Genomic DNA, 25,891 nt, shown 5'->3' on the forward strand with positions numbered 1-25,891 from the left:
TGCAATGACGTTACTGTGAAAATCCCCTAGTCGCCACACTATTCAGGAACGCTGAGGGAGAATTCAGCATGTCCAATTCACCTAACAAGCACGTCTTTCGGGACTTGTGGGAGGAAACCGGAGCACCCGGAGGAAACCCATGCAGACACTGGGAGAACGTGCAAACTCCGCACAGGCAGTGACCAAGCTGGGAATTGAACCCAGATCCCTGCGCTAGCTGAATAGGATGTGAAAGCCAGAAGGTAATTTCGTAAAAACAAAGCTAAATGTTACTGCAGTGATGGTTACCTCCATTTTATTATAGATCTGAATGTTGGAACAGTTTAAAAAAAAAAAAAAAAAAAACATTAAGCAAATAGGAGCTAAGTTAACAAGCAAAAAGTTGTTTGAGAAGAATACTGAGAGTACCATCATGCAAAGAATCAAGTATGGGTTGGATAAAATACAGTGCCAATACCAAAGATCAGAGAAGGCTATGGTTTGAACATATTTTAAGAATGGCAACAACTAAAGTACCCTTAATAGCCCTGAATGCAGAGCTACATGGAACAAGAAGCAAAGGAAGACTATATAAATGCTTATAGACAATGTCAGTAATGAATTAAAATATAACCCTTATTGTTTGTAACAAATCTTTCTACAGGGCAAGACTCCTTTGGAAAACCAACTGAGGATAGTCTGGTTTAACAAGTAGAACGTGCCAGTTAAACATCAAAGCAATCCCAAAATTGATTAGGAAATAGCATTCTACCCATAAAGTTCAATCGCTGATCCTCTTTTAGGACAAAGGGATTTTTTGTTTTCAGCTTTTTCACAGAAAATAAGTCTTGTTTCCTGCCAAACAAATTCATGTTAATATACCATTGCATCTCTATGCCTGTCTTGCAATGGAGATGTTGCCAATTCTCACCGGAGACGCCATAATGTTGCTCTTTTTACTGGATACTGATATGACAGTTATTAATGATATTGCTTTTCAGAGTCGCTAGGTATCAAATGATACCACCACAAGGTTTTACCGGATATCGTTCAAAAACCAAACAACCAGTTAGTTCGTTCAAGTTCAATGATAGATTATTTACACACAAGAATTACTTCGACATGCAACATAAGACACCACAAGTTAAATTACACTTAACACTACAACAACCTGTACTTGACTTCAGGCACCCGGCTTTATGCAGAGGAACAATGCCTTTGTTCGGATCTTGCGTGACTGGGTCTGGAGAAGTGACTTCGTTTCTGCTGGGCTCATCCGTCTGGTAGCGATCGTTGGTCTTGAACTTGTCTTCTGGTCGTAATGCTGAACTTGGTTTTAGGCGTAGGTTGGGGCCAAGAGAGACCAAGTGCCAGGACCAAGAGAGACTGAACACATGGCAGTGTCTCTCTTTATCCTTTTGGGGTTTCGTGCTCTTTTGGGCGGTCCTTAGCTTTGGACCCAATAATTCGGCAGGCTTTGATTACTGCCTTCGATTTTGGCCAATAAAGGGGCGGGTGCCTTGATGGCGGGGCGTGTCCTGAGCGATCATTGACCTTGGCTTTTTGGGCTCCCTGAGCAAAGGGAGTGGTGCCGAGAGTCTGTTTCTGTATCTGTTACCTGAGTACAGGTCTTTTGTTCTGGGGAAATGGGCCATTAGAATGCAAAGTAGCTGGGGGTTTCGATAGCGTCTAGTTATCTGAGTTGCCAATATACATAAGTTCTGAGCGTCTTGAGTCCTGGGTTGACCATATTTCCCATGGTCCTTTGTAATTGGCCATCCCAGATGGCTACATGCTGTCCTTTTGATCCTGAACGCAAAGCGTGGTGGACCACACTGTTGATCCTCATCCCTCCTTGGTGTGCCGGTTACACTTGGTCAAGGACAGGTTCTACACTACTCTGTCCTATGTTTTTGGAGCATTTACCTAATTTTATCAACACATCATAAATTCATAAACTCTAAGGAGCCACTATAAAACATTTAATCATTACACATTTAACTTATTTACACAAGGGAACCTCTAATTAGCATTACCTAAGCTACTCTCATGCTGCTGGCAACTCTCATGCTGCTGGCAAATATCAAAAAGGAAATTCTGTACAATACAAAAATTTTAAAGAAATAAACAGCAGCATCACATCTCTACTTAATCTATTACAGTCATAGAAGAAGTACAATCTTTTTATTTTGTCAGTGAAAAAGGTTTTCAAGATTTGTGGGGTTTGTTGGATTCCAAGGAAAGGGGCTCAGTGTGGATAGCGGGTGCGGGAGGCTCTCCTTCCCCATTTGCGGAGTCTTCAGTGTCTGAACGACACTGCAGAGTATTGCTATTACCAAAAGGTCTTCTACTGTATAGGAAAGGGAATACCATTTTACAATGTTTTCGCACCATGTGGGGGTATCAGTGTCTATTTTCATGTGAGGTGTGGTGTCCGGGCTAGGGGTCTCATATTGTATGGTCATGTTCGGGGCTGGTGTGGTGTAGGGTACAAAGGCTGTCACCGCGTGCAGTTGTAAGAGTTGAGCGATGATCACCATGGAGGTCATCAGTCCTGTCTTCATCTCGTCTCTTTGTTCTTTGTTCTTCGTTCTTCGTATATTCCTGAGAGTGCAAGCATAATATCTGTTATTATCGTTGGTTAACATCTCGTCTGGTTTGTCTTTCTCTCTTCAACTTCAATGACCCATTAGAATCGTCACCGCATGTGACTCCCTCATTTTAAAAAAAAAAAAACATTTTAGAGACGAGACATCCGATACAAATTCGGATTTTAAGTGCAAGGAATCCCGCAGCTTGTGGTCGATGCGGTGAGTGGGCAGGCAATTTCTCCGTCCAGGGTCCAGAGGTAGTACACGTATAGCAGCAAATGTGTAACAACCAAGTGTGTCAAACATGTAAAAAGCAGTTGGGGTAGCGACCAAAGAGTCGCGGAAGGTAAAGAGGTGAGTGTACAGGCTGTGGCAAAAGGCATTCTTTAAACCACACTACAGAGCAGATAAGGGGAAACAAGGACCTGCCAAGGACAGCAAGGAATGTAGGGAACCATTCCAGATTACTTGAAGTGATCGAAGCATGAGGTGCGTGTGGGCAGCGGCAGGGCAAGAATGGGTGGGATTCCCCGGGTAGGGAGGCGATCAGTGCCGTTGCTCCACTACCCGAGCTTGGCTGACCGGATGCATTGGGGGTCCTCGGGCAGGGCGGGGATTAGTGCCTTTACTCCTTACCTGGGTGACCAAATGAGCGGAAAGAATTTGTAACATGGGATCCAACAATTTATTCCTTTAACGGTCATTGGGCAGTAAATGGCGTCAGAAGAGTAACCATGACTGCAGCAAGAAATTTTGTAACTGACCGACATTAATTAAAACCATGTAGCAAAAAGAAAGAAAGAAAGCGGGTAGGTTCCATCAGGAAATAGGACACCGTAATTCACATGCGGTTCCTTTTTCGGATACCTCAGGGTTCCGTATCAAAGAGCGTCGCGAAAGGGTTACCGTAACGGGAGTCAGACTCTGAGTCATCACCAACTCCCGGTTGCCAAACTCGTGTCTGTCGTTTCTGTGCCGTGGCCGCGTGGGTCGTCGTGGGATCCGAATCGTCATTCCTTGCTAATCGACAAGAGTTGTCGCGGTGCCAATGGGGGGTTCATTTGTCATGAGGGGCGGTAGCTGCAAAGGCCAAATTTCCATTGTCGGGTGGTGGCGGTGGTTCTGGCTGTGGCACTGAAAGGCGGTACAGGGGGCCAAAGGGTCATGGTTCCAGGGGCTGTCGCTGTCGTCCAAATCAAGCTCAAGGTGGAAAGGCGTACCTGTGGGCGGAGATAAGGTTGGGTCTGTGGGCGTGGACATGTGGTCCTGGCTGGAGGTGGGCTGGTCTAAGTTGTCGATGGGTGGGGCGGAATCGTGTGCCATTGCTAGGGAGAAGTGGTGGGAGTGGCTACATTGGGTTCCATAAACTTTTAAGCTGGTTGATATGGAACCAACCTGTTTTTCCATTGGGGTACGTTATTTTGTACACAGAGGGGCTCACTTTATCCGAAACTGAGTAGGGTCCTGCAAATTTAGGGGTGAGGAACAAACTGGGATTATACAGGGGGGGGGGGCGGAGGGTTGCCGCCAAAAGTGATCGTGTCGTGATCCTGACTTGGCTAAGGCGTATGCCTTTACGTTACTGGGTGGGGAGGAATGATGATGGCTTCTGACTTTTGATTAACACATGTGTGTGGTCTTTTGCTGTCTCAAGAATATGCTTCAATAATGGGGCTGAGGGTAGGGGTTTACCATCAGCGGATATTAATCCTCTAGATTCCCACGGGCAGGAATTCTGTCAAACTATTGCAGACATATAAACTCTCCGAATATGTATCTGCGGGGGTCGGGAAAGAATCTGGGTGCTGCACTACATATTGCGGCAATTTTAAAAGATATTTCCTCTAATGTGCGTCCCTGCGCGTCTTCCACATAAATACCGCATCCTGTTATTTTTTTCCATTGTCAGTGGTGGAGGAACCATCAACATACATTTTTAAAGAGTTATCTGCGGTCGGGGGATTCTGTGTTCTAATGCCTGCTTGTGTGGGTAGTGATTTTGGAATAAAGGGTCCTGTGTGGTGTTTGGCTGCAATGATCTGGCACTCTTGTGGGGTTTCTTCATACTACAGGTTGTCCGCTAAAAATATGTGGGTCTTTGTCCGTTTAACTGTGATGTCCCTTCCTTGTAATAAGTGTCCAGTGAGCTGCTCTGATCTGGCTAACTGAACCGTCCTTTAACCTACCATCTAACAGTAGCTGCGTTGGGGTGTGCTCGGTTAAAATCGTTACGGGGTTGAGGCCTGTGATATATGCAAAATATTGAACTGCCCAAAAGACTGCGAGCAAGTGCTGTTCGCAGGCTGAAAATCCTTGCTCCACGGGATCCAAAACTCGTGAGGCATAGGCTACAGGTCCTAAACGGTCATGTCTTTCCTGTAGTAGTACTGCAGAGAGGGTTCGGTCGGCGGCCGCTACTTCTATGGCATAGGGAGAGTGTGGGACTGGTACCTGCAAAGCTGGTTTTAATTCATCGATGGCGTCCGTGTGCTGAGGAAGCCACTTCCATGGGGCGTTCTTTTTAAGGAGTTCTGAAAGTGGGGCTGCTTTTGTGGCAAAACCATCTATATGGTTCCTACAATACCCAACTAATCCTAAGAATGATCGGAGTGCAGTGACATTGTTGGGCAGGGGCAATTTAACTATTGATTCAATCCGTTTCTGTTTGGTCTCTCTTTTCCCGTATGTGATCTCTTTTCCCGTATGTGATAATGTAAAGGACCTTTTCTTTCAGGATCTGGGCTTTTTTCGGGTTGACTTTGCATCCAATTGATTGTAAGAGACCTAGCAATTCGGAAAGAAGCTTAACATGCTCTTCCTTTGTGTCCGTCTGTAGGAGTAAGTCGTCCACATACTGAATAAGGCATTCAGTTCGGGAAAATTTGGAAAGTCCGTTGGCCAATTGTCGGTGAAAGATGGAGGGGGAGTTGTGGAAATCTTGCGGGAGGCATGTCCACGTATACTGCTGTCCTTGAAATGTGAACGCAAACTTGTATTGACAGGCCTTAAAGGGAATGGACCAAAAGCCATTGCTAATGTCCAGCACAGTAAGTACTTAGCATGTACTTGGCTGCTTCAGCATGGTTTCGGGACTCGTGGCAACGGTGGGGGCTGCTAATGGGGTGACCTTGTTGAGCTCTCGGTAGTCAATGGTCAATCTCCATGAACCATCGGGTTTCTTTACGGGTCAAATTGGGGCATTGTTTGTTGAGGCTACGGGCCGAATTACTCCTTGATCTAGTAAGCTATTGATAACTTTTGCAATCTCGCCCTCTGCTTGCTGTGGGAAACCGTATTGCTTCTGGAGCTTGGGATCAGGACCTGTGATTGTGACTGTTCCCAGATTTTTTCCACAATCGTGCTTGTGCTGGGCGAAGGATGCTTTATGTTTTCTTAGGACCTCTCTAATCGTCTTATCTGTACTAATGGCTTGCGGATCAAACCAATAGTCGCCTACTGATCAGATTCTGTGTTCGTAGTCTCCTACTGTGAGTGTGGTGTGGGCTCTTGCTGTTCTGGGCATTTTCCATACATACTTATTCACGAGGTCAAAGGAAAGGTTGTGTGAGCTCATGAAGTCGATTCCTAAAATGTGCTCTGCTGTTTGGGGCAAGTCCACTAAAACAACGGGGTGCTTGGTGTTTATGTTGCCGATTTGAATATCTACGGGGCCGTAATGTATCCCTGCTGTACATGTCCTGTAAATCCGCTAAGAGTGATGGTGTCTGTGGTGGGCCATTTGTCACGCTGAAACATTATGGAGGAGTTTAAAGTGGTGCGGGACCCTCCTGTGTCCCAAAAGAACTCTACTGGGTGTCCCCGGACTCTGCCTGTGACTACTGGTCTGCCTGATTTGTCCCAGAGTGTGTCTCAGACCCAAGTTGGGGATTCCGAACACCGTCAATCTGCGCTATTAATCTGTGCTCTGTCTTTGTTCTATAATGGAGCTATGGAGCGCTCATAAAGCTGTCTTCAAATCTGCACATTGTTTCTTTAGCTGTTCTACCTGCTGTTCCGTCTCTTCTCGTACCAAAATTGCACGCTGTGCATCTTGGTAGGCTTTATCGTACTGGGTCTGAAAGCCGCTAAGGTGAACTAAACAAGATTGTTGTGCCCGTTTGACATCAGCCATCTCTTTATCTTTAGCTGCCAACTGATCCCGGTGTTACTCAATTATCTTTTCACTTTCAGTATTGTTTCCCTCATTCTTCTCTTCTTTCTCAACCAACTACCTGTGGAGTGTCTTCACCACCACCTCTGTGCCTCTCAACTGTGCCAAACAGGACACTATTGCCGTCGGCTTTTGCACTTTCGCTGCATTTTTCTTATGCACCTCGGTTAGGTTGTCCCGCCAAGTTTGTCCTATGCTTCCTGGACCTGACTTCATTTGAACAAAAATCAGACCAAAAGGGCCATCCTTTCCCCCTTAAATACTTCCTCAACTCTTCTTCCCATATGGGGCACTGCTCTGCTCTGTTGGTCGCTGCGACCTCGGGTTCCTGTGGATTCATTAAACGTTCCATCGCTTTTGTGGCCATTGTTTCTAATCTCTCTTGCTCTATTTTTAATCTCTGTTTTGTGCCGTTAATCTCTCTTGCACTACTTTGATTTCTCTTTCCCTACCTTTAATTTGGGATGGGGGATAAGGCGGCAATTTGAACTGCGGGTATGGCCTAAGCTATTATCCGGTTCACAATTGCCTCGATAGTTTTGACACAATCTAACAAGTTTACCTTCTATCCCTGTTATTATGCATGCAGGTTAGTACACACGTCTGAAATTTGGTGATTTGGTCAATATGGGATTGCACTTGTCGTTCTTTCTCTTTCACGCAATTGGATTTCAAAGTTTGTGGATTCTTCGGAGTGACAAAATCACTTCTAATTCGAGTCCCGTCAGGTGTTGCCAATAATGTTGCCAATTCTCACCGGAGACGCCAATAATGTTGCTCTTTTTAACTGGATACTGATATGACAGTTATTAATGATGATATTGCTTTTCAGAGTCACCAGGTATCAAATGATACCACCACAAGGTTTTACTGGATATCGATCAAAGACCAAACAACCAGTTAGTTAGTTCAAGTTCAATGATAGTTTATGTACACACAAGAATTACTTCGACATGCAACATAAAGCACGACAAGCTAAATTACACCGAACACTACAACAACCTGTACTTAACTTCAGGCACCCGGCTTTATGCAGAGGAACAAGGCCTTTGTTCGGATCTTGCGTGGCTGGGTCTGGAGAAGTGACTTTGTATTTGCTGGGCTCATCCGTCTGGTAGCGATCGTTGGTCTTGAACTTGTCTTTTGGTCGTAATGCTGCACTTGGTTTTAGGCGTAGGTCGGGGCCAAGAGAGACCGAGCGCCGGGGCCGAGAGAGACTGAATACATGGCAGTGTCTCTCTTTATCCTTCTGGGGTTTCGCGCTCTTTTGGCCGGTCCTTAGCTTTGGACCCAATAATTCGGCAGGCTTCGATTACTGCCTTCGATTTTGGCCAATAATGGCGGGGCGTGTCCTGAGCGATCATTGACCGTAGCTTTTTGGGCTCCCTGAGCAAAGGGAGTGGTGCCGATGAGTCTGTTTCTGTATCTGTTACCTGAGTACAGGTCTTGTGTTCTGGGGAAATGGGCCATTAGAATGCAAAGTAGCTGGGGGTTTCGATAGCGTCTAGTTATCTGAGTTGCCAATATACACAAGTTCTGAGCGTCTTGAGTCCTGGGTTGACCATATTTCCCATGGTCCTTTGCAAGTGGCCATATTTCCAGGAATCCTTTGTAAGTGGCCATCTCAGATGGCTACAGAGGGAAGGCAGCTGGTGTTAAATTGAATACTACCTGTGTTTAAATGTACGCATTAACTGAGCATTTGAATAGACACACTTTCTAACCACAGTTTTAGTTCGTTTGTTTTAGTTAATGTTTGTTATGTGTAACCCTGTTTAATACTTATTTACATTGGCATACTTTATTCACATTGGCTTCTGTTCAGTCTTTCACTAGTTGCCGTTCTATATTTCATGGTAGCAATAGATGGTTGTCTAAAGGTAATTTTCAGAAAATAAGAAAATATCCGTCAGAATGCTGTTGCTAACTTTGGTTGGCTCTTAATTTGTTGCCCGTTGGGTATTTACTGAATTTGCTCTGTTTCTATAACCTTTGCTCTAGAGTCGCCAGGTATCTTTATGATACCGCCACGAGGTTCAAGTTCAAGTACTGATCAATAACTCAACACACCAATTAGTAAGATTCAAATCAAAACACATTTATTATACACAGTAAATCACTACACATACATAAACTCTACTTTCTAGACTATTCTCTATCACTAAAAGGCCTATACTTAGCTTCGGAATTGGCCCACCAGGTCAGGGGAACAAATGGCCTTTCGTCCGATCTGAGTCTGCAGGATTCAAAAGCTGGTATGGACTGGTAGCTCGGAGCGCCTATCTCGTAGCGTGCGTTGACTGGAGACTTACTTGGTTGATGCGGCATCTTGGGCAGTTCACTCTCGAGTTGATTCGCTGCTGAGTGACCCTGCCAAGAAGACCGATTTGAACTTGGGGACTCTATTTTATTATCCCAGGGGCTTCCCGCCCTTCGGGGCGGACCCCGTATCTGGTTCCAAGTGATTGGACTACGTTCCGATCACTTGGATCGATTTCTCCAATACTGGAGTTGTTCCCTGATCACTGGGCGGTCCCTGAGTGTCCGTTGTCCGTCCTTTGTCTTGGCTCCTGCTGGCGCCGAGGAGTCTGGCTTGGCCTTATTCACCTTGCATGTTTCAATTGTACTCGGGGATCGCTCATTAGTATGCAGATGGCTGTGAGTTTCAGTGCTGTCTGGGCTTTTGCAAGTTCTGATACACAGGATTTTTGCACTTGCTAGTTTTTACCTGTGTTGGCTGAATTTCCCTATAGTCTTTGCGGTCCTCCATTTTAAGTTGGGAAGTGTCCAATCCAGGTGGCTACAATGCTGAATCCTAGTAGCTGTTTTGAAAAATGATAGAAAGCAAGTGTAAATTGTCAGAGGTATGATTAGGCATCTGAACTAATATAACCAGTGGAGGATGAAGTGTATAGATTCCAGCAAAACTGGAGCAGGGAATTGTCTTGCTGCTGTTGCTTCCTACCAGAAGTAGAGTTTTGTGACTGGGTGCACATAATTGGACAGTGAAGGTTTGGACCTTCTATTGTAGTCCTTGGATGAAATTTACAATAAAGGTGACCTGTTTCATGCTTGTGCGGCATGGTCAGACTTTGATTAATTCCAGAAATCAAAGGGTCATTCCATGGAGGAATACATCATGGACTTTGAATTGCATAATTGCAGATTGTGTGAAAGAATGAAGAGTAACCATATAGTGCAATGTCTGATTCTGGTTCTTGAAGTGATTGCATCAGAAAATGATCACAAACCAGAGAAAGTCTGTGATGGTCAAGAGGACAGTTTCGCAATTGTGGTCCGAAGTGCAAGTAGAGGCTGTAGGTAAAATAGATTACACAATCATCCTGAACTTGCAACCAACGTTTTAGACTTTCCAGTAGCTTACCTTACATGTTCCATGATTGAATAGAAATCAAAGAAGAGGTGCTCCCGATCATGCCAAACTTTTCAGGATAAACTTGAGGGGCAAAACAAAGGGAATTAGATAGTTGGAGAGAGTTTGGAGTTTATTCTGAGGTACGTGATGAGGGGCAACCAACTGGCGCCGGAGTGTGGTGACTCGGGGATTTTCACAATAATTTCATTGCAGTGTTAATGTAAGTCTACTTGTGATAATAATAAAGATTATTTTTATTGTGACCCAGCATTTTCACCTAGCTGAAAAGCCCTTGCAGCTGGAATGAGGCTAAAGTGAGACGATTGGATGTTTATTTTTTAATAAATTTAGAGTACCCAATCATTTCTTTCCAATTGGATTGGATTCGATTTTGTTTATTGTCACGTGTACCAAGGTACAGTGAAAAGTATTTTTCGAATTAAGGGGCAATTTAGCCGTGCTAATTTACCTTGCATGCACATCTTTGGTGAGACCCATGCAAACACGGGATAATGTACAAACTCCATATGGGCAGTGACCCGGGGCCAGGATCCAACCTGGGTCCTCAGCGCTGATGGGAATGTATTTCTTATTTTTGATAAACAATTTTATTGATGCATTTTGGCATAGTAAACAACAACAATACAAAACAGTGTGCAAAGAACAATCAACATAGTGCAAAAACCTACTCCCCTCCTACAAGGACCCGCCTAACTACCCCGCTAATCCTTGTTGCCCTAACCCCCCCCCCCCTTGCTGATGATTAATTTTCTGCGAAGAAGTCGATAAATGGTTGCCACCTCTAGGCGAACCCGGACAGTGACCCTCTCAGAGCGAACTTAATTTTCTCCAGACTGAGCGAGCTCGCCATATCCGATAGCCAGGCCTCCGACTTCGGGGGCTTTGAGGCCCTCTATGCCAGCAGAATTCGTCGCCGGGCTACCAGGGAAGCAAAGGCCAAAACGTCAGCCTCCCTCTCCTCCTGGACTCCCGGGTCCTCCGAAACCCCAAAAATTGCCACCTCTAGACTCATCACCACCCTTGTTTTCAGTACCCGGGACATAACGTCCGCGAATCCCTGCCAGTACCCCCTGAGTTTTGGACATGATCAGAACATGTGGACATGGTTTGCTGGTCCTCCCGAACATCTGGCGCACATGTCCTCCAATCCAAAGAATTTACTCATCCGGGCCACTGTCATGTGGGCCCGGTGGACGACCTTAAATTGAATCAGGCTGAGCCTAGCGCATGTTGCGGTCGCGTTTACCCTGCTCAACGCCTCCGCCCATAAGCCCTCTTCTATCTCACCTGCGAGCTCCTCTTCCCACTTAAGCTTCAGCTCCTCCATCTGTGACTCCTCCGCCCCCATAAGTTCTTTGTATATATCTGAGACCCTCCCCCACACATTCACTAGACACTACCCTGTCTTGGATCCCCCTAAGTGGCAGGCGTGGGAAGGATGGAATCTGTCTGCGCAGAAAGTCCAGGACCTGCAAGTACCTGAAATCATTCCCTCTCGCCAGCCCAAATTTCTCCTCTAGCGCCCTCGTGCTCGGGAAGCTCCCTTCCAAGAACAGATCCCCCAAATCTCAATCCCAGCCCTCCGCCATGTTCGGAACCCATTGTCCATATTCCCCGGGGCAAACCGGTGATTGTCGCAAATTGGGGACCAAACTGATGCTCTCTCTTCCCCCACATGCCTTCTCCATAGGCCCCAGATCCGCAAAGTCGCCACCACTATGGGGCTGGTGGAGTACCGTGCCGGTGGGAGCGGCAGGGGTGCTGTAACCAGGGCTGCCAAACGTGCCACTGCAAGAAGCGGCCTCCATCCGCCCCCAGACCGACCCCGCACCCACCATCCACTTCCTTATCAGAGCTATGTTGGCCGCCCAGTAGTAATTACTGAAGTTTGGCAGTGCCAGCCCCCCTTCCCCTCTGTTCCTCTCAAGCATCAATCGTCTCACTTGCGGGGACATTCCCGCACACATAAATCCCATAATCATTTTATTGACCTTCTTGAAAAAAGACCGCGGAATGAAAATGGGGAGACACTGGAATACGAACAGGAATCTCGGGAGGATCGTCATTTTAACCGTCTGCACTTTTCCCACTAGTGTCAGTGGGAGCGCATCCCACCTCCGGAACTCGACCCTCATTTGCTCCACCAAGAGAGATAAGTTCAACTTGTGCAACCGGCCCCAGTCCCGCGCCACCTGTATCCCTAAGTATCTAAAACTGTCCCCTACTAACCTAAACGGCAGCCCCCTCAGCCGACCCTCCTGCCTCCTCGCCTGTACTACAAATTACTCACTTTTTGCCATGTCCAGTTTATACCCCGAGAACTGGCCCAATTCCCTCAGGATTCCCATGATTTCATCCATCCCAGCCACTGGATCCGTGATGTATAAGAGCAGGTCGTCGGCGTACAACGAAACCCTGTTTTCCACCCCCCTCCCCCCATACCAGCCCCTTCCAATCCCCAGAAGCTCTCGGGGCAATTGCCAGCGGCTCTATTGCTAGCGCAAAAAGCAGTGGGGAGAGGGGGCACCCCTGCCTCATCCCTCGGTACAGTCTAAAATAGACGTTGCCCTATTCGTCCTAAGACTAGCCTCCGGAGCCTGGTACAGCAGCCTAACCCAGTCGATAAAGCCCTCCCGAACCCAAATCGTCCCAGCACCTCCCATAAATAGTCCCCTTCTCTGCATCCATTACCACAACTACCTCTGCCTCCCTACTCTCCGGGAGCATCATGATCACATTCAGCAGCCTTCTTAGGTTGGCTACCAACTACCTGCCCTTGACGAACCCGGTTTGATGGGAATGTATTTCTAATGACATAAAAGTTACGCTTCTGAAAAGTGATACTTCTGCAATGTTTCTGAAACTGTCCAAGAGGCAGCAGATGCATGTTGACACAGTGGTTAACACTGCTGTCTCACAGCGACAGGGACCCGGATTCAATTCCGACCTCGGGTGATGGTTGTGTGGTGTTTGCACATTCTCTCTGTGTCTGCGTGTGTTCCCTCCGTGAGCCGGAATTCGGTTTCCTCCCGCGGTCCAAAAATGTGGAGGTAAGGTGGATTGCCCATGCTAAATTGCCTCTTAGTTTCCAAAGGTTAGTTGGTGTTACAGGGATAGGGCAGGGTGTCCCTTCGGAGGGTCAGTGCTGACTCGAGGGCGAATGGCCTCCTTCTGCACTGTAGGGATTCTGATTCTATGCAGGAGAACTGTGGAATCTTACAGCACAAAAATAGACCCTTTGGCCCATTGTGTCTGTGCCAGCTATCAAATACTTCTAATTCTAATCCCATTTTCCAGCACTTTCAATAGCCTTGTATGCTATGGCATTTCAAGTGCTCATCTAAATACTTGTGAAGATTCCTGCTCCTACCACTCTAGGGCAGTGAGTTCCAGATTCCCACCACCCTCTGAGTGAATGTTTTCCTCAAATCCCCTCTAAATCTCCTGCCTCTTACCGTAAATCTATGCCCCCTGGTAATTGACCCCTCTGCTAAGGGGAAAAGTTCCTTTCTGTCTACTCTCTCTCTATCCCTGAAGTCTACGCAGACTACATCAACTGCACTACCCTCATCTACACACCAAGTTGTCTCCTCATATAAATTCCCTCTATAATGCTGTGACATTGGAAGAAGCTCAAACACTGGCAGAGTTTAAGGTCAACATTATGAAGAAACATATGTAAACATTTCACTTTTGGTTTTAACCCTGCATCATATTTCTACGATATGGACCTCTATGTTTTCAGGAAATGCTCGGCAGGTCCGTCAGCATTGGTGGAGAGAGAAACGGAGTTAACATTTCAGGTCAGTCACATTTCTGACCGTAAACAGTCTAACCAGACCTAATGAACATTTCCAGCATATGCAGCATTTTGCTTTTGCTCTAAATTTTATGTATCCTGTTGGTTGTTAAGTGTAGTGTTGGGATGAAAAGAAACTTAAAAAATGGAAATCTTTGTTCACCAGGTATAAAGTGCAAGTTAATGGGGGGACTACCAATGCATCATCTGAGAATTGGAATCTTGATTTGAATCTTTTCTATTTTCTTTGTGTCTCCCTGTAATTCAAACTTCCCCTGAAGCTAGCCTTCGAACTGACTGAATTGTGGCAATGTAATGTTGAGCAGTGATTATACAATTTGTAATTTAAAAAAAAAAAATTGTGTTTAAAAAAATAATGTGTCTGTTGCCTGAATTATGCTTATAGGATGTGGTATTTTTCTATGAGATCGACTTTGCTGAAAATGAGTTCTGTTCAATTATATACTCAGTTTCTCCCCCCCCCCCCCCCCCCCCCAATTAAGGGCAATTTAGTGTGCTGGAATCAGGCACATCATAATTGAAGGTTTTTTTGTTCTTCTGCCTCCGTAGATAGTTCAGGCAGTGTCCTATTGCCCCCCCCCCCTCTCCACCAACACCCCGACTCTGTCCCTCTCCGCCATCCTCCTTTACCCCCCCCTCCACCAACACCCTGACTCTGTCCCTCTCCACCACCCTCCTTTTCTCCCCCCCCCCCCCTCCGCCAACACCCGACTCTGTCCCTCTCCACCACCCTCCTTTCCACCTCTCTCTCTCTCTCTCTCTCTTTCTCTCTTTCCCCCCCCCCCCCCCCCCCCCCCCCCTCCCCCTCCCCCTCCCCCTTCCTTTCCCCTTCTGTTGGTACAGAGGCGAGAGTATCAGGTCTCCAGCGCAAAGTTTTGTGCTGTACTGTTTGTTTCTTGTACAACTGTGTTGTGAACTGTTTTAATAATCAGAGTATCCTACCCCGCCTCCCTGTACATTGGTACTGAGGGGAGGGTACCCTATTTCTCCACACAAAATTAGTGTTTGTACTGTTTGGCCTTGTATATATTTTTTACTGCTTTAATGAATTGGCCAATCTACCTAACCTGAACATTGTTGTTTTGTGGGGGTGAGACCCACGCTGACACGGGGAGAATGTGCAAACTCCACATGGACAGTGCCATTCTCAGCGCCATTGGCAACAGTGCTAACCACTGCTCCATCCGGCGGGTTATGTTCAATTAAAGGATCTCCAAAACCAGGAGTGAAACTCAGCACCTTAAAACCCAGAGCCCCAACACCCAGAGCCTCATATCCTGGAAAATTATAAGTTCTGAGGGAAAGAATTCGTCTCCACTTGGAGAATCAAGGACGAATCAAGGATAGTCAGTGTGGCTTTGTCACGGAGCGATCATGTCTAAGAAATTTGATTGAATTTTTTGAGGATGTGACTAAGTGTTTAGATGAGCACAATGTAGTTGATGTAGTAGACATTGACAAGGTCTCACATGGGAGACTGATCAGCAATGTAAGAGCCCATGGGAACCAGAGAAATTTGGCACTTGGCTGCAAAATTGACTTGATGGCAGGAGGCAAAGGGTGATAATGAAGATTGTTTTTGTGACTGGAAGCCAGTGTCTGTTGGTGTACTGCAGGGATTGGTGACTGCTGTTTGTAGTGTACATTAATGATCTAGACCTGACTGTGGGAGATGTGACCTGTAAGTTCTCAGATGAACGAAAATTGGCAGTGTGGTAAATAGCGAGGAGGAAAACCTTGGATTACAGGACGATATAGACTGGCTGGTCAGATGGGCAGAACAGTGACAAATGGAATTTGACCCTGAAATATGTGAGCTGGTGCATTTTGGGAGGACTAACGAGGCAAGGGAGTACACAAATGAACAATAGGAAGCTAGGAAGTACAGGGATCCAGAGGGACCTTGGGGTGTATGTCCAAAGATTCCTGAAGGCAGCAGATCAGGTAGATAAGGTGGTTGGTTAACAAGTCATCCTGTGCACATGCCTTTATCAGCAAAGGTGTAGAATATAAGAACAGGGAGGTTATGATGCCATATAAAATGCGCTTTATGCCATAGCTAGAACTTGAAGAGAGTATCTCGCTGGATATTGTGAGGAAGGCTTGGTAGACCAGCTGGTCTTTACTATGTTTGAATGTATCTTTCCCTCTGTGTTTGGACCACTGGTCCTGTTACTAGGAACCTTTTCCTCCTCCATTTGGTACCAACAAGATTAAACATTTATTAACACACATTGTAAACAGTAATCTGAGCTCTGATCACTGAAACATTCTGCTACTCACCTGAACCTACTGGCAGCACCTATCTGTAGGTGTGCACTCAACCGAAGAGCTTCTCCACAAAGAACTGAAATTTGTCAAGTTTGATATTCTAACCATTAAAGTATACACATTCCTTGATATTTCAAATTTTTATATTTTCTTCATTATTTACTTTTTGAAAATTGGTTTCACCCTATCCATTCTGATGTTTTCTGAACTTTGTGAGTGAAACCTATTGTTGTGATGATGCAGGTTAGGTGTGCAGAATTTGAAACTATTTTGATTTCCTGAAACTAGGCTAAAGCCATGATCCCAGTTACTAGTGGTGTTCCAATGACCGAAATGTTGCATACCAGGCAACCCATAAATAATCTTCCAACGTAGAGACTAGTAAACAGCAGAACTGGAGGATTAAAAAGCTCTGAAACAGTCAGCAGTTGTGCCATGAGTAGGATAGCCCTTAAAACAGTGCAGTGTTCCCAAAATGAGCCACCAAGCCGAATTCCACTCCATGCAAAGTGGGGAAGTGTTTAACTGGTCTGCTGTTGCACATGTAGGATAATCTTTCAGCTAAAGGATGGATAACATTTTTTGTACCAGTGATCAGTATATGAGACAAAACTGGCAACATTTCATTCAAGCTTTTTAAAAAAAAAATTTAAGAGTATCCAATTCATTTTTTTCCAATTAAGGGGCAATTTAGGGTGGCCAATCCACCTACCCTGCACATCTTTTGGTTGTGGGGGCGAAACCCATGCAAACATGGGGAGAATGTGCAAACTCCACACAGACAGTGACCCAGAGCCGGGATCGAACATGGGACCTCGGCGCCACAGTGCTGCCCGAATTCAAGCTTCTTTAACGGAACGCACAGCTTTACACTCGGAAATGTAAATGTGCAAGAAATTTATCATATAATTTAGATGGATGGACTGCGTGATTATGAATTCATTTGAAAAACACGCCCTCAAAGTCTGAGAACATCTGTTCTATTGATAGTACATGGGAAGAAGATAATTTCCTCATCTCCAGATTAACAAAGCCCTGCAGCCTGTTTCAGTTCTAGTTTGAAACACTAATTTTGTCTAACATTAACCTACACAGGTCTTATCTAAAATTGTGGTAAATCAGGATGTGGGTCCAATTCATTTGAAAAGTAATCTGGTGGCTGAGATCTTCTGTTTCCATATGATGCTGATGCATGTTGACTAAAAAGATTGAGGAAAACTGAGTCGAGGAGCAATAATAATCTTAATCTTTATTAGTGCCACAAGTAGGCTTACATTAACACTGCAATGAAGTTATTGTGAAAATCCTCTAGTTGCTACAGCACGGTGCCTGTTCAGGTCCGCTGAGGGAGAATTCGGAATGTCCAATTCACCTAACAAGCACGTCATTCGGGACCTGTGGGAGGAAACCGGAGCACCCGGAGGAAACCCAAACAGATGTGGGGAGGATGTTCAAACTCCGCACAGACAGTGACCAAACCCGGGTCTTTGGCACTGTGAAGCAGCAGTGCAACAAAAAAAATCTCAATCAATGGGTCGCCTTGTGCTACAAGGTGCAAGTATCACAAAATTGTAGTGACCAAACCCGGGTCTTTGGCACTGTGAAGCAGCAGTGCAACAAAAAAAATCTCAATCAATGGGTCGCCTTGTGCTACAAGGTGCAAGTATCACAAAATTGTATCTCAAGATTGAATCTGAACTCCATCTCCTGTTATGGGTGAAGCGTTTTCAGAACCCCAAAATTTATCATGGAAGTTCAACCAACCTCCCCTTTAATGTATTTGTTGCTTTTCCGAGCACACGGCTTGTTCCCTAGATGTGGGATTACAATTATGGACACGTGGGTTTTTAAACACAAAACAATGTTCATTCCATGAACTCAACGTAACATCATAAATAAACATTAGATCTCTTAACACCCCTTACTTCAAAAATATTACAACAGTAAATAATTCCTCAAAATGTTCCTTCAAACTTCCAAGAGACTTAACACCTTTAATCAGAATCACATCAGGTTAAAGGCTTTACTATTATGAGTTTAAATCACCCAAATGATCCAGAGATAATCTTTCATGGCAGAGATCCAGCTCACTGCAAACACAGACACTCCCAAGCTTTTTTCAAACTGAAACTTAAAACTGCAAAATGGCTGATCTAAAGCCTAGCTCCACCCACACTCTGACATCACTGCATTTTCTTAAAGGTACATTGCGTAAACATCCATTTCTTAAAGGCACTCTCACATAACACTCGTAAGACATTACTTTGGAACATAAGAACTAGAAGCAGGAGTAGGCAATTCAGCCCCTCAAGCCCGCTCTGCATTCAATACCATCATGGCTGATCTCCTCTTGGCCTCATCTCCACTTTCCTGCCCATTCTCCATAACCCTTCAACCCATTACTAATTCAAAATCTTTCTTATCTCCTTAAATTTACTCAATATCCCAGCATCCACCCCACTCTGGGAATCCATAGATTCACAATCCTTTGAGATAAATAATTTCTCCTCTGTTTTAAATCTCTTACACCTTATCCTAAAACTATGACATCTCATTTTAGATTGCCTCTGAAGATTTATGTCACGTGTACCGGAGTACAGTGAAATGTATTGTTCTGCATACAGTCCCGACAGATCCTTCCATACATGAAAAAACCTGGGACGTGCATAAATACACAATGCAACATAAAAGAGAAAGGTTAGAGAGTGTTAGAATTAAGTTTTAAAAGGTTTGTACGGTTATAAAGAGATGTAGGAAGAGGATCTGTGGGAGAGAGCGTGCAGAGAGTCACCAAACTCTGGCACCATCTTGCACCATCCGCTCTGTCTACTTTGTCAGTACCATTTTTCATCATCTGTATCTGCATTAGATCTTCTCATTCTTCTAAACTCGAGAGAGCATAGGCCTAAACAGCTCAATTTCGCTTAAGACAAACCCCTGATCTCGAATCAATTTTGTGAACCTTCTCTGAACTGTCTCTAATGCAACTACATCCCCCCTCAAATAAGGGGACCAAAACTGTACATAGTACTCCAGGTGCGGTCTCACCAATTCCTTATACCGTTGCAGTAACACTACCCTACTTCATATTCTATCCATTTGTCAATATAGACTAAAATTACATTTGACTTCCTAATTACCTGCTGGACCTGCATGCTAGTTTTCTGAGATTCATGCACAAGAGCACCCAAATCCCTCTGCACCAAAGCACTCTGACGTTTCTCTGCATTTAGATAATTTGCCTTTCCATTTTCTGACCAAAATAGATAACCTCATACTTGCCAACGTTAAACTCCATGTGCTAACTTTTGGCCCACTCACCTAACCTATCTATATGCATTTGTAAATTTATCATTTCCTCATTGCAACTTATTATCCCACATATTTTAGTGTAATCTAAAATTTGGCTATAGTATTTTATAGTATATCCAAGTTATTAATGTGTGTTGTAAATAGTTGGGACCCCGAGAACCAAACCGTGTGGCACCCCACCAGTTACCTCTTGCCAATCTGAACAAGGCCCATTTATCCTGACTCTCTCTCTCTGCCTTCTGTTGGCTAGCTAGTCTTTTATCCAAGCTAAATAAATTACCCCATACCTCATGTGATCTTACCTTGTGTACCTTTTGTGTGGCACCTAATCAAATGCCTTCTGGAAGTACAGATAGATCTTCATTATCAGCTTGGCTTGTTACATCTTTGAAGAATTCTAGCAAATTAGTCAAACACGATTTATCCTTCATGGTACCGTGCTGACTGATGGATTGCATTTTGTCTTTCTAAATATCCTGTTATTACTTCCTTAATCGATTCCAACAATTTTGCAACAATAGAAGTTAAACTAACTGGTCTATAGTTTCCTACTTTCTGCACCCTCCCTTTTGTCTACGACCTCCATCAGTTGGTGAATCAATCTGCTTGTCTCTATTAGCACTTTCCAATCCACTGGTACTTTCTGGCATTCAGGGAATGGATCCACTATCTCCGCTGCCACTTCCTTTAAGACTCTAGATTGTAGGCCATCAGGCCCTGGGAACTTGTCTACCTTCAATCCTAATAGTTTAGTACTTTTTCCCTATCGACGTGGATTGTTTTAGGTTCCTCCCTTTATATTACCTCTGCATTACCTGTTACTATTGGGATGATACTATGAAAATTGAGGCAAAATACTGATTTAATGTGTTCACCATTTCTGTGTTCCCCACTATTGACTCCTCGGTCTCATCCACCAAGGGAACAACATTCACTTTAGTTATTTTCTTCCCAATGAAAGTACTTATCGAAGCTTTCCCATATTTTGTGCTGGTTTTCTTTCATAATTTACCTTTGCTCTTTTTATTACTTTTTTTTACTAACCCTTTGTTGATCTTTAAAAGTTTCCCAATCTTGCAGCCTGCCTGTAGCCTTTGCAATATTGTATGCCTTCATTATTGTCATTGTATTATTTTAACTTCCTTGCTCAGCCATGGATTTTTTCCCCCTCTTACAGTCTTTCTTCCTCTCTGGAATAGATTTTAGTTGGGATAAATTGAATATCTCCTTAAACAACTGCCATTGCTCATCAACTGTCCGACCTTTTAGCCTTTCTGCCCAGCCCACTTGGGCCAAATCTGTTCTCATGCCAACATAATTACCTTTGTTTAACTCCAAAACGGAAGTGTGAGCTCCAGTTTCTTTTCCTCAAACTGAATTTGAAATTCTATCATGCTGTGTGATCACTCATCCCTAGAGGATCCTTAACTATAAGGTCATTAATTAATCCCTCCTTATTGCATAATACCAAATCCAGGATAGCCTGTCCTCTGGTTGGTTTCGCAACATATTGCTCCAAGAAACAATCTCTAACATCCAATGAACTCTTCTCCCTTAAGGCTACCTATGCCAATTTCATTAATCCATGCTATATGACTATTAAGATCAACCATGATTATTGTCGTACCTTTCTTACAAGCCTCCAATATTTCCTAGCAAATACTGTGCGACTACTGTTTGGGGATCTATAGATTACTCCCACCAGGGACTTTTTTCATTTGCTATTTCTTATTTCTATCCAGACTGATTCTACGTCTTGATCTCCATTGCCTATATCATTTCTCACCACTACAGCATTGATCCTTTTCTTTATGAGCAAAGCTACATCGCCTCCTTTATTTTCTGTCTATCTTTCCGAAATACTGAGTACCCTTGGATATTCAATTCCCAGACCTGGTCTCCTTGTAACCACGTCTCAGTAATCACCACCAAATCATACCCGCTTGTCTCTTAGCGCCATTAACTCATTAATTTTGTTCCAAGTACTTTGTGCATATAGCCACAAAGCCTTTTCTTCTATTATCAAATTTCCCTACTCTTGTCTGATTTCTTGGTGCTTTATTACTTTTATACGTACTGTCCATTCCTATTATTTTGTGGTAATAATCCACCTCATTAACCTGCACTCCTACAGTCTCTTTTAACTTTGCTTTTCTAATTTTCCATTCAACTGAACTTTCCTCCCAACTGTTTAGATTAAAGCCCTATCTACAGCCCTAGTTATGTGATTCGCTAGGACTCTGGCACCAGCACGATTCAGGTGAAGACCGTCCCATCGGAACAGCTTCCTCCTTCTGCAGTACTGGTGCCAATGTCCCATGAATTTGAACCCTATTTTCCTACACCAACCTTTGAGCCACATATTTACCTCTTTAATCTTATTAACCCTGTGCCAATTAGCCCGTGGCTCAGGTAGTAATTCAATATTACCTTTTTGGTTCTGCTTTTCAAAGTCAAGATAGTTAATGTAAGGGGTATAACTGCCTCATGAAACACCGCATACAGGTAACTCTTCCCCCTCCTTGATATGTCGCAGGGCCCCAAGGTCAGACTCCAGCTCATCAAATCTGTGGCAAAGTTCCTCGAGCAACCAAAACTTGCTACAGATGTGTTCACTGTGACCACAATGAGGTCTACCAGCTCCCACATCATGCAGGTATTACACATCGCCTGGCCCTGCATCTCTATTATAAAAAAAAAAATTCCAGCTGGTTTTTAGTCTTTCAATCTGTAAAATATTTCTCTTTTTATACTTTTTATCTGAAAGCAATTTAGAATAAATAATGCAAATTGGCTGGTAAGTAACAGCTAATGAACCTACCATTTTCCTGTGACTTCACTCCTGGATTGTTTTTCCAACTTGGCCCGCTGCCCAGAGGTTTCCCTGGCAGCTCCTGCTCTTTGTAAATCTCTGTGCTGAATCTCCGCTCCCGCTCTTATTAAATCTCCATTCTCTGACTCTCAGCTCTTTTAAAATCGCCACTGAATTCTCATGAGTTGAACCTAGAAAATCAGACACAGGACTGAACCACAATAAATGGGTATCAGTTCCTGTAGCAATAACATTTCAAGCATTTAATTTTTTCTAGATAGTACCAACTTATAAAATGGATTTTATATTGCAAATAAACCTGCTGATTCACCAACTGATGGAGGTCGTAGATGGTAATTGGTATCTCTCCATGTTGAATACCACTTGGAAGAAGCACTGAGGGTAGCAAGGGCAGCAAATATACTCTGGGTCAGAGCCCCAGTGCCCATCACCGAGTGGCATGGTAGCACCACTACTGACCCAAATTCCTGAACCAGAAGGACCTATATGCAAGACTGGGCTTGTGGCAAGTGCTGAGGGAACCAAAAAGGGAGAAAAGCATATTTAGCCTTGCCCGCATTAGTCCATCTGTGGTTCTGTGGGAGTGTCAGCCTGAGCAACATTGACATCAATGGGAATCAGGAAGGGAAACTTTCCACTGGCTGGATTGAAAGATCTCTCAAAGGAAGGTGCTTCTGGTGGAGGCTAGTCATCCATGATAATATAATTTTTCTTAGTGTCACAAGTAGGCTTACATTAATACTGCAATGAAGTTACTGTGAAAATCCCCTAGTTGCTACACTACGGCGCCTGTTCAGGTCCACTAAGGGTGAATTCAGAATGCCCAATTCACCTAACAAGCATGTCTTTTGGGACTTGTGGGAGGAAACCGGAGCACCCGGAGGAAACCCACGCAGACTCCGCGCAGACAGTGACCTGAGCTGGGAATCTAACCCGGGTTCCTGGTGCTGTGAAGCCACATTGTGCTATCATGCCACCATTCAGCCCCAGAAAATCACTGCTGGCATTCCTCGGGCGGTGTTATAGGACCATGTATTGTCAACTACTTCATGAAAGACCTCCATTCCATCTTATGACCAGAAGTGATGATATTTGCTGATGATTGAACAGTGCTCAGCTTCTCTTGCAACTCCTAAGATAATGAAGCTGTTTGTGTCCACATGCTTAAGACCTGGACAATATTCGTTTGTGCTATGCAAGGGTAAAGCAATGATCATTTCCAGCAAGAGAGAATTTAACCATTGTCCCATGATGTTGAACAGCCTTTGTCAAATACCCTATCATCAAGATTCTGGGTTGCATTGACCAGAAATTTAGCTGGACTGTCCTAATAAATATCAACTGCAATAACAGGTCAGAGGCTGGGTAGTCTACACCAGTGTTCTTCAAACTTTTTTTCCGGGAACCCATTTTTACCAACCGGCCGACCTTCGCGACCCATGCCGGCCGACCTTCGCGACCCATGCCGGCCGACCTTCGCGACCCATGCCGGCCGACCTTCGCGACCCATGCCGGCCGACCTTCGCGACCCATGCCGGCCGACCTTCGCGACCCATGCCGGCCGACCTTCGCGACCCATGCCGGCCGACCTTCGCGACCCATGCCGGCCGACCTTCGCGACCCATGCCGGCCGACCTTCGCGACCCATGCCGGCCGACCTTCGCGACCCATGCCGGCCGACCTTCGCGACCCATGCCGGCCGACCTTCGCGACCCATGCCGGCCGACCTTCGCGACCCACGCCGGCCGACCTTCGCGACCCACCATTTTCTCTTACCTTGTTTGCTGCTGACAAAAATGGAGGAAATGGTTTGGGGTCCCTTTGGCCCTCATACACGCTCCTCCAATGGAACCTGTTGGATGAAGGTGAAGCCTTCTGGTGTTGGAAAGTATGGAGTCTCCATCTGTCCAATGTTCTGGGGCGCAATTCTCCCATCGGGAGACTAAGTGCCGACGCCGGAGTGAAAACCGGAGTGTTTCACTCTGGGGTCGGAGGCCGTTCCCAGCCCCCTGTTCTCCCACCCCCGGTGGGCTAGGAGCGGCGCCGCGTCATTTACGTGCGCCGGGCCTTGGCGCCGCGTAAATGACACGGCAGCGCCGCGTAAATGACATCATCCGCGCATGCGCAGGTTGACCAGCGCCAACCTGCGGCGCATGCGCGGTTGCCGTCCTCCCCGCGGCCGTCCCGCAAGAAGATGTTGGATGGATGTTGCGGAGGAAAGGAGGTCCTCCTTAAGAGAGGCCGGCCCGCCGATCGGTGGGCACCGATCGCGGGCCAGATCCCTTTTGAGCGCCCCCCCACTACCCCACAGGCCGCCCCACCAGCGTTCCCGCGCTGTTCCCACCGGCAGCGACCAGGTATGGACAGCGCCGGTGTCGTGTTGGGCAGGCCGCTCGGCCCGTCCGGGCCGGAGAATCGCTGCTCGGCCGTTATAAACAGCGAGCGGCGATTCTCCAAGCGGCCAGCCGTGATTCTCGCCGCGCCGGTTTGGGGGGGGGGGGGGGGTGAGAATCACGTGCGGGTGCGTGGGGTGGGTGGGGGGTGGGGGGGGGGGGGGGGGGGGGAATTCCGCCCCTGAATTTTCTTCCTGTAAAATTTTATCAAATAAAACCCCCCTCCCGAACTTGTAAAAAAAGACCAATGAATGAAATAAATGAAAAAAATAAAATTAAATGAATAAAAACCACAACAGAACTTGTAACACAAAAAGCTGTAACCGTTAAAAAAAAAAATAACGGCCGGACTGCGCATGCGTGCCCGATTATCGGTGCATGCAATGCGGCCAAATTTTTTTTTTAACATGTTCGCAGCCGCTTGCAGCCGGCGTTATGAAAAGCTGGCTGCTGCGCGGGGATTTGCGCGATCGGGAGCACCGCGGACAACGGCTCCGCGACTCTCCTGACACCCTTCTGCAACCCACCCGTGGGTCGTGCCCCCGACTTTGAAGAACACTGGTCTACACTGGGTGACATGCATGCTGACTCAAAAGCCCCTCCACATCCACAAAGCATAAGTCAGGAGTGTAATGGAATATTCTCCACTTACCTCGATGAGTGAAGCCTCAAAAATACTCCGACGCTTGACACCATCCATAGCAGCCACTTGATAGATATCCCATACACCACCTGAAAAATATACTCCGAGTAATACAATGTGTCTCCAGTTTGTGCAATTTCCAAGATGTACTTTAACAAATCCATAAGGCACCTTTAACAGTACCTCCCAAACCCTTGACCTCTACGACTTGAAGAACAAAGGTATCAGGTGTGTGGGAACGCTATCGCTTTCAAGTTACATGCTGGTCCAACATGGAAATGTTACTGCCTTCCATTATCGCTGGGTCAAAATCCTGGAACTTCCTACTTAACGGCAACATGGTGACGCAGGGCAGCACGGTGGCGCAGTGGGTTAGCCCTGCAGCCGCACGGCGCCGAGGTCCCAGATACGATCCCGGCGCTGGGTCATTGTCCGTGTGGAGTTTGCACATTCTCCCTGTGTTTGTGTGGGTTTCGCCCCC

The 25,891-nt window shown here is 45.5% G+C and overlaps 1 protein-coding gene across 4 annotated transcripts in view; it reads left to right on the plus strand.

Moving 5' to 3' along the window:
* The window catches only part of LOC140428149 (succinate--CoA ligase [ADP-forming] subunit beta, mitochondrial-like), a 282,972-nt gene that overhangs the window by 32,142 nt on the left and 224,939 nt on the right, over window positions 1-25,891 (plus strand). The window contains exons 1-2 of one of the 4 annotated variants that reach the window (XM_072514270.1): window positions 10,119-10,257; window positions 13,884-13,941. The exons of 2 other annotated variants lie outside the window; for them this stretch is intronic. In XM_072514270.1, coding sequence (XP_072370371.1) covers window positions 13,887-13,941 — 55 coding nt within the window. In that variant the 5' untranslated portion in view covers window positions 10,119-10,257; window positions 13,884-13,886. Of the gene's footprint in view, window positions 1-10,118; window positions 10,338-13,883; window positions 13,942-25,891 lie in introns of those variants that run through there. One more of the 4 variants, XM_072514271.1, reaches the window with a different exon arrangement.

Source organism: Scyliorhinus torazame, chromosome 8, assembly GCF_047496885.1.
Source record: "Scyliorhinus torazame isolate Kashiwa2021f chromosome 8, sScyTor2.1, whole genome shotgun sequence".
Taxonomy (NCBI): domain Eukaryota; kingdom Metazoa; phylum Chordata; class Chondrichthyes; order Carcharhiniformes; family Scyliorhinidae; genus Scyliorhinus; species Scyliorhinus torazame.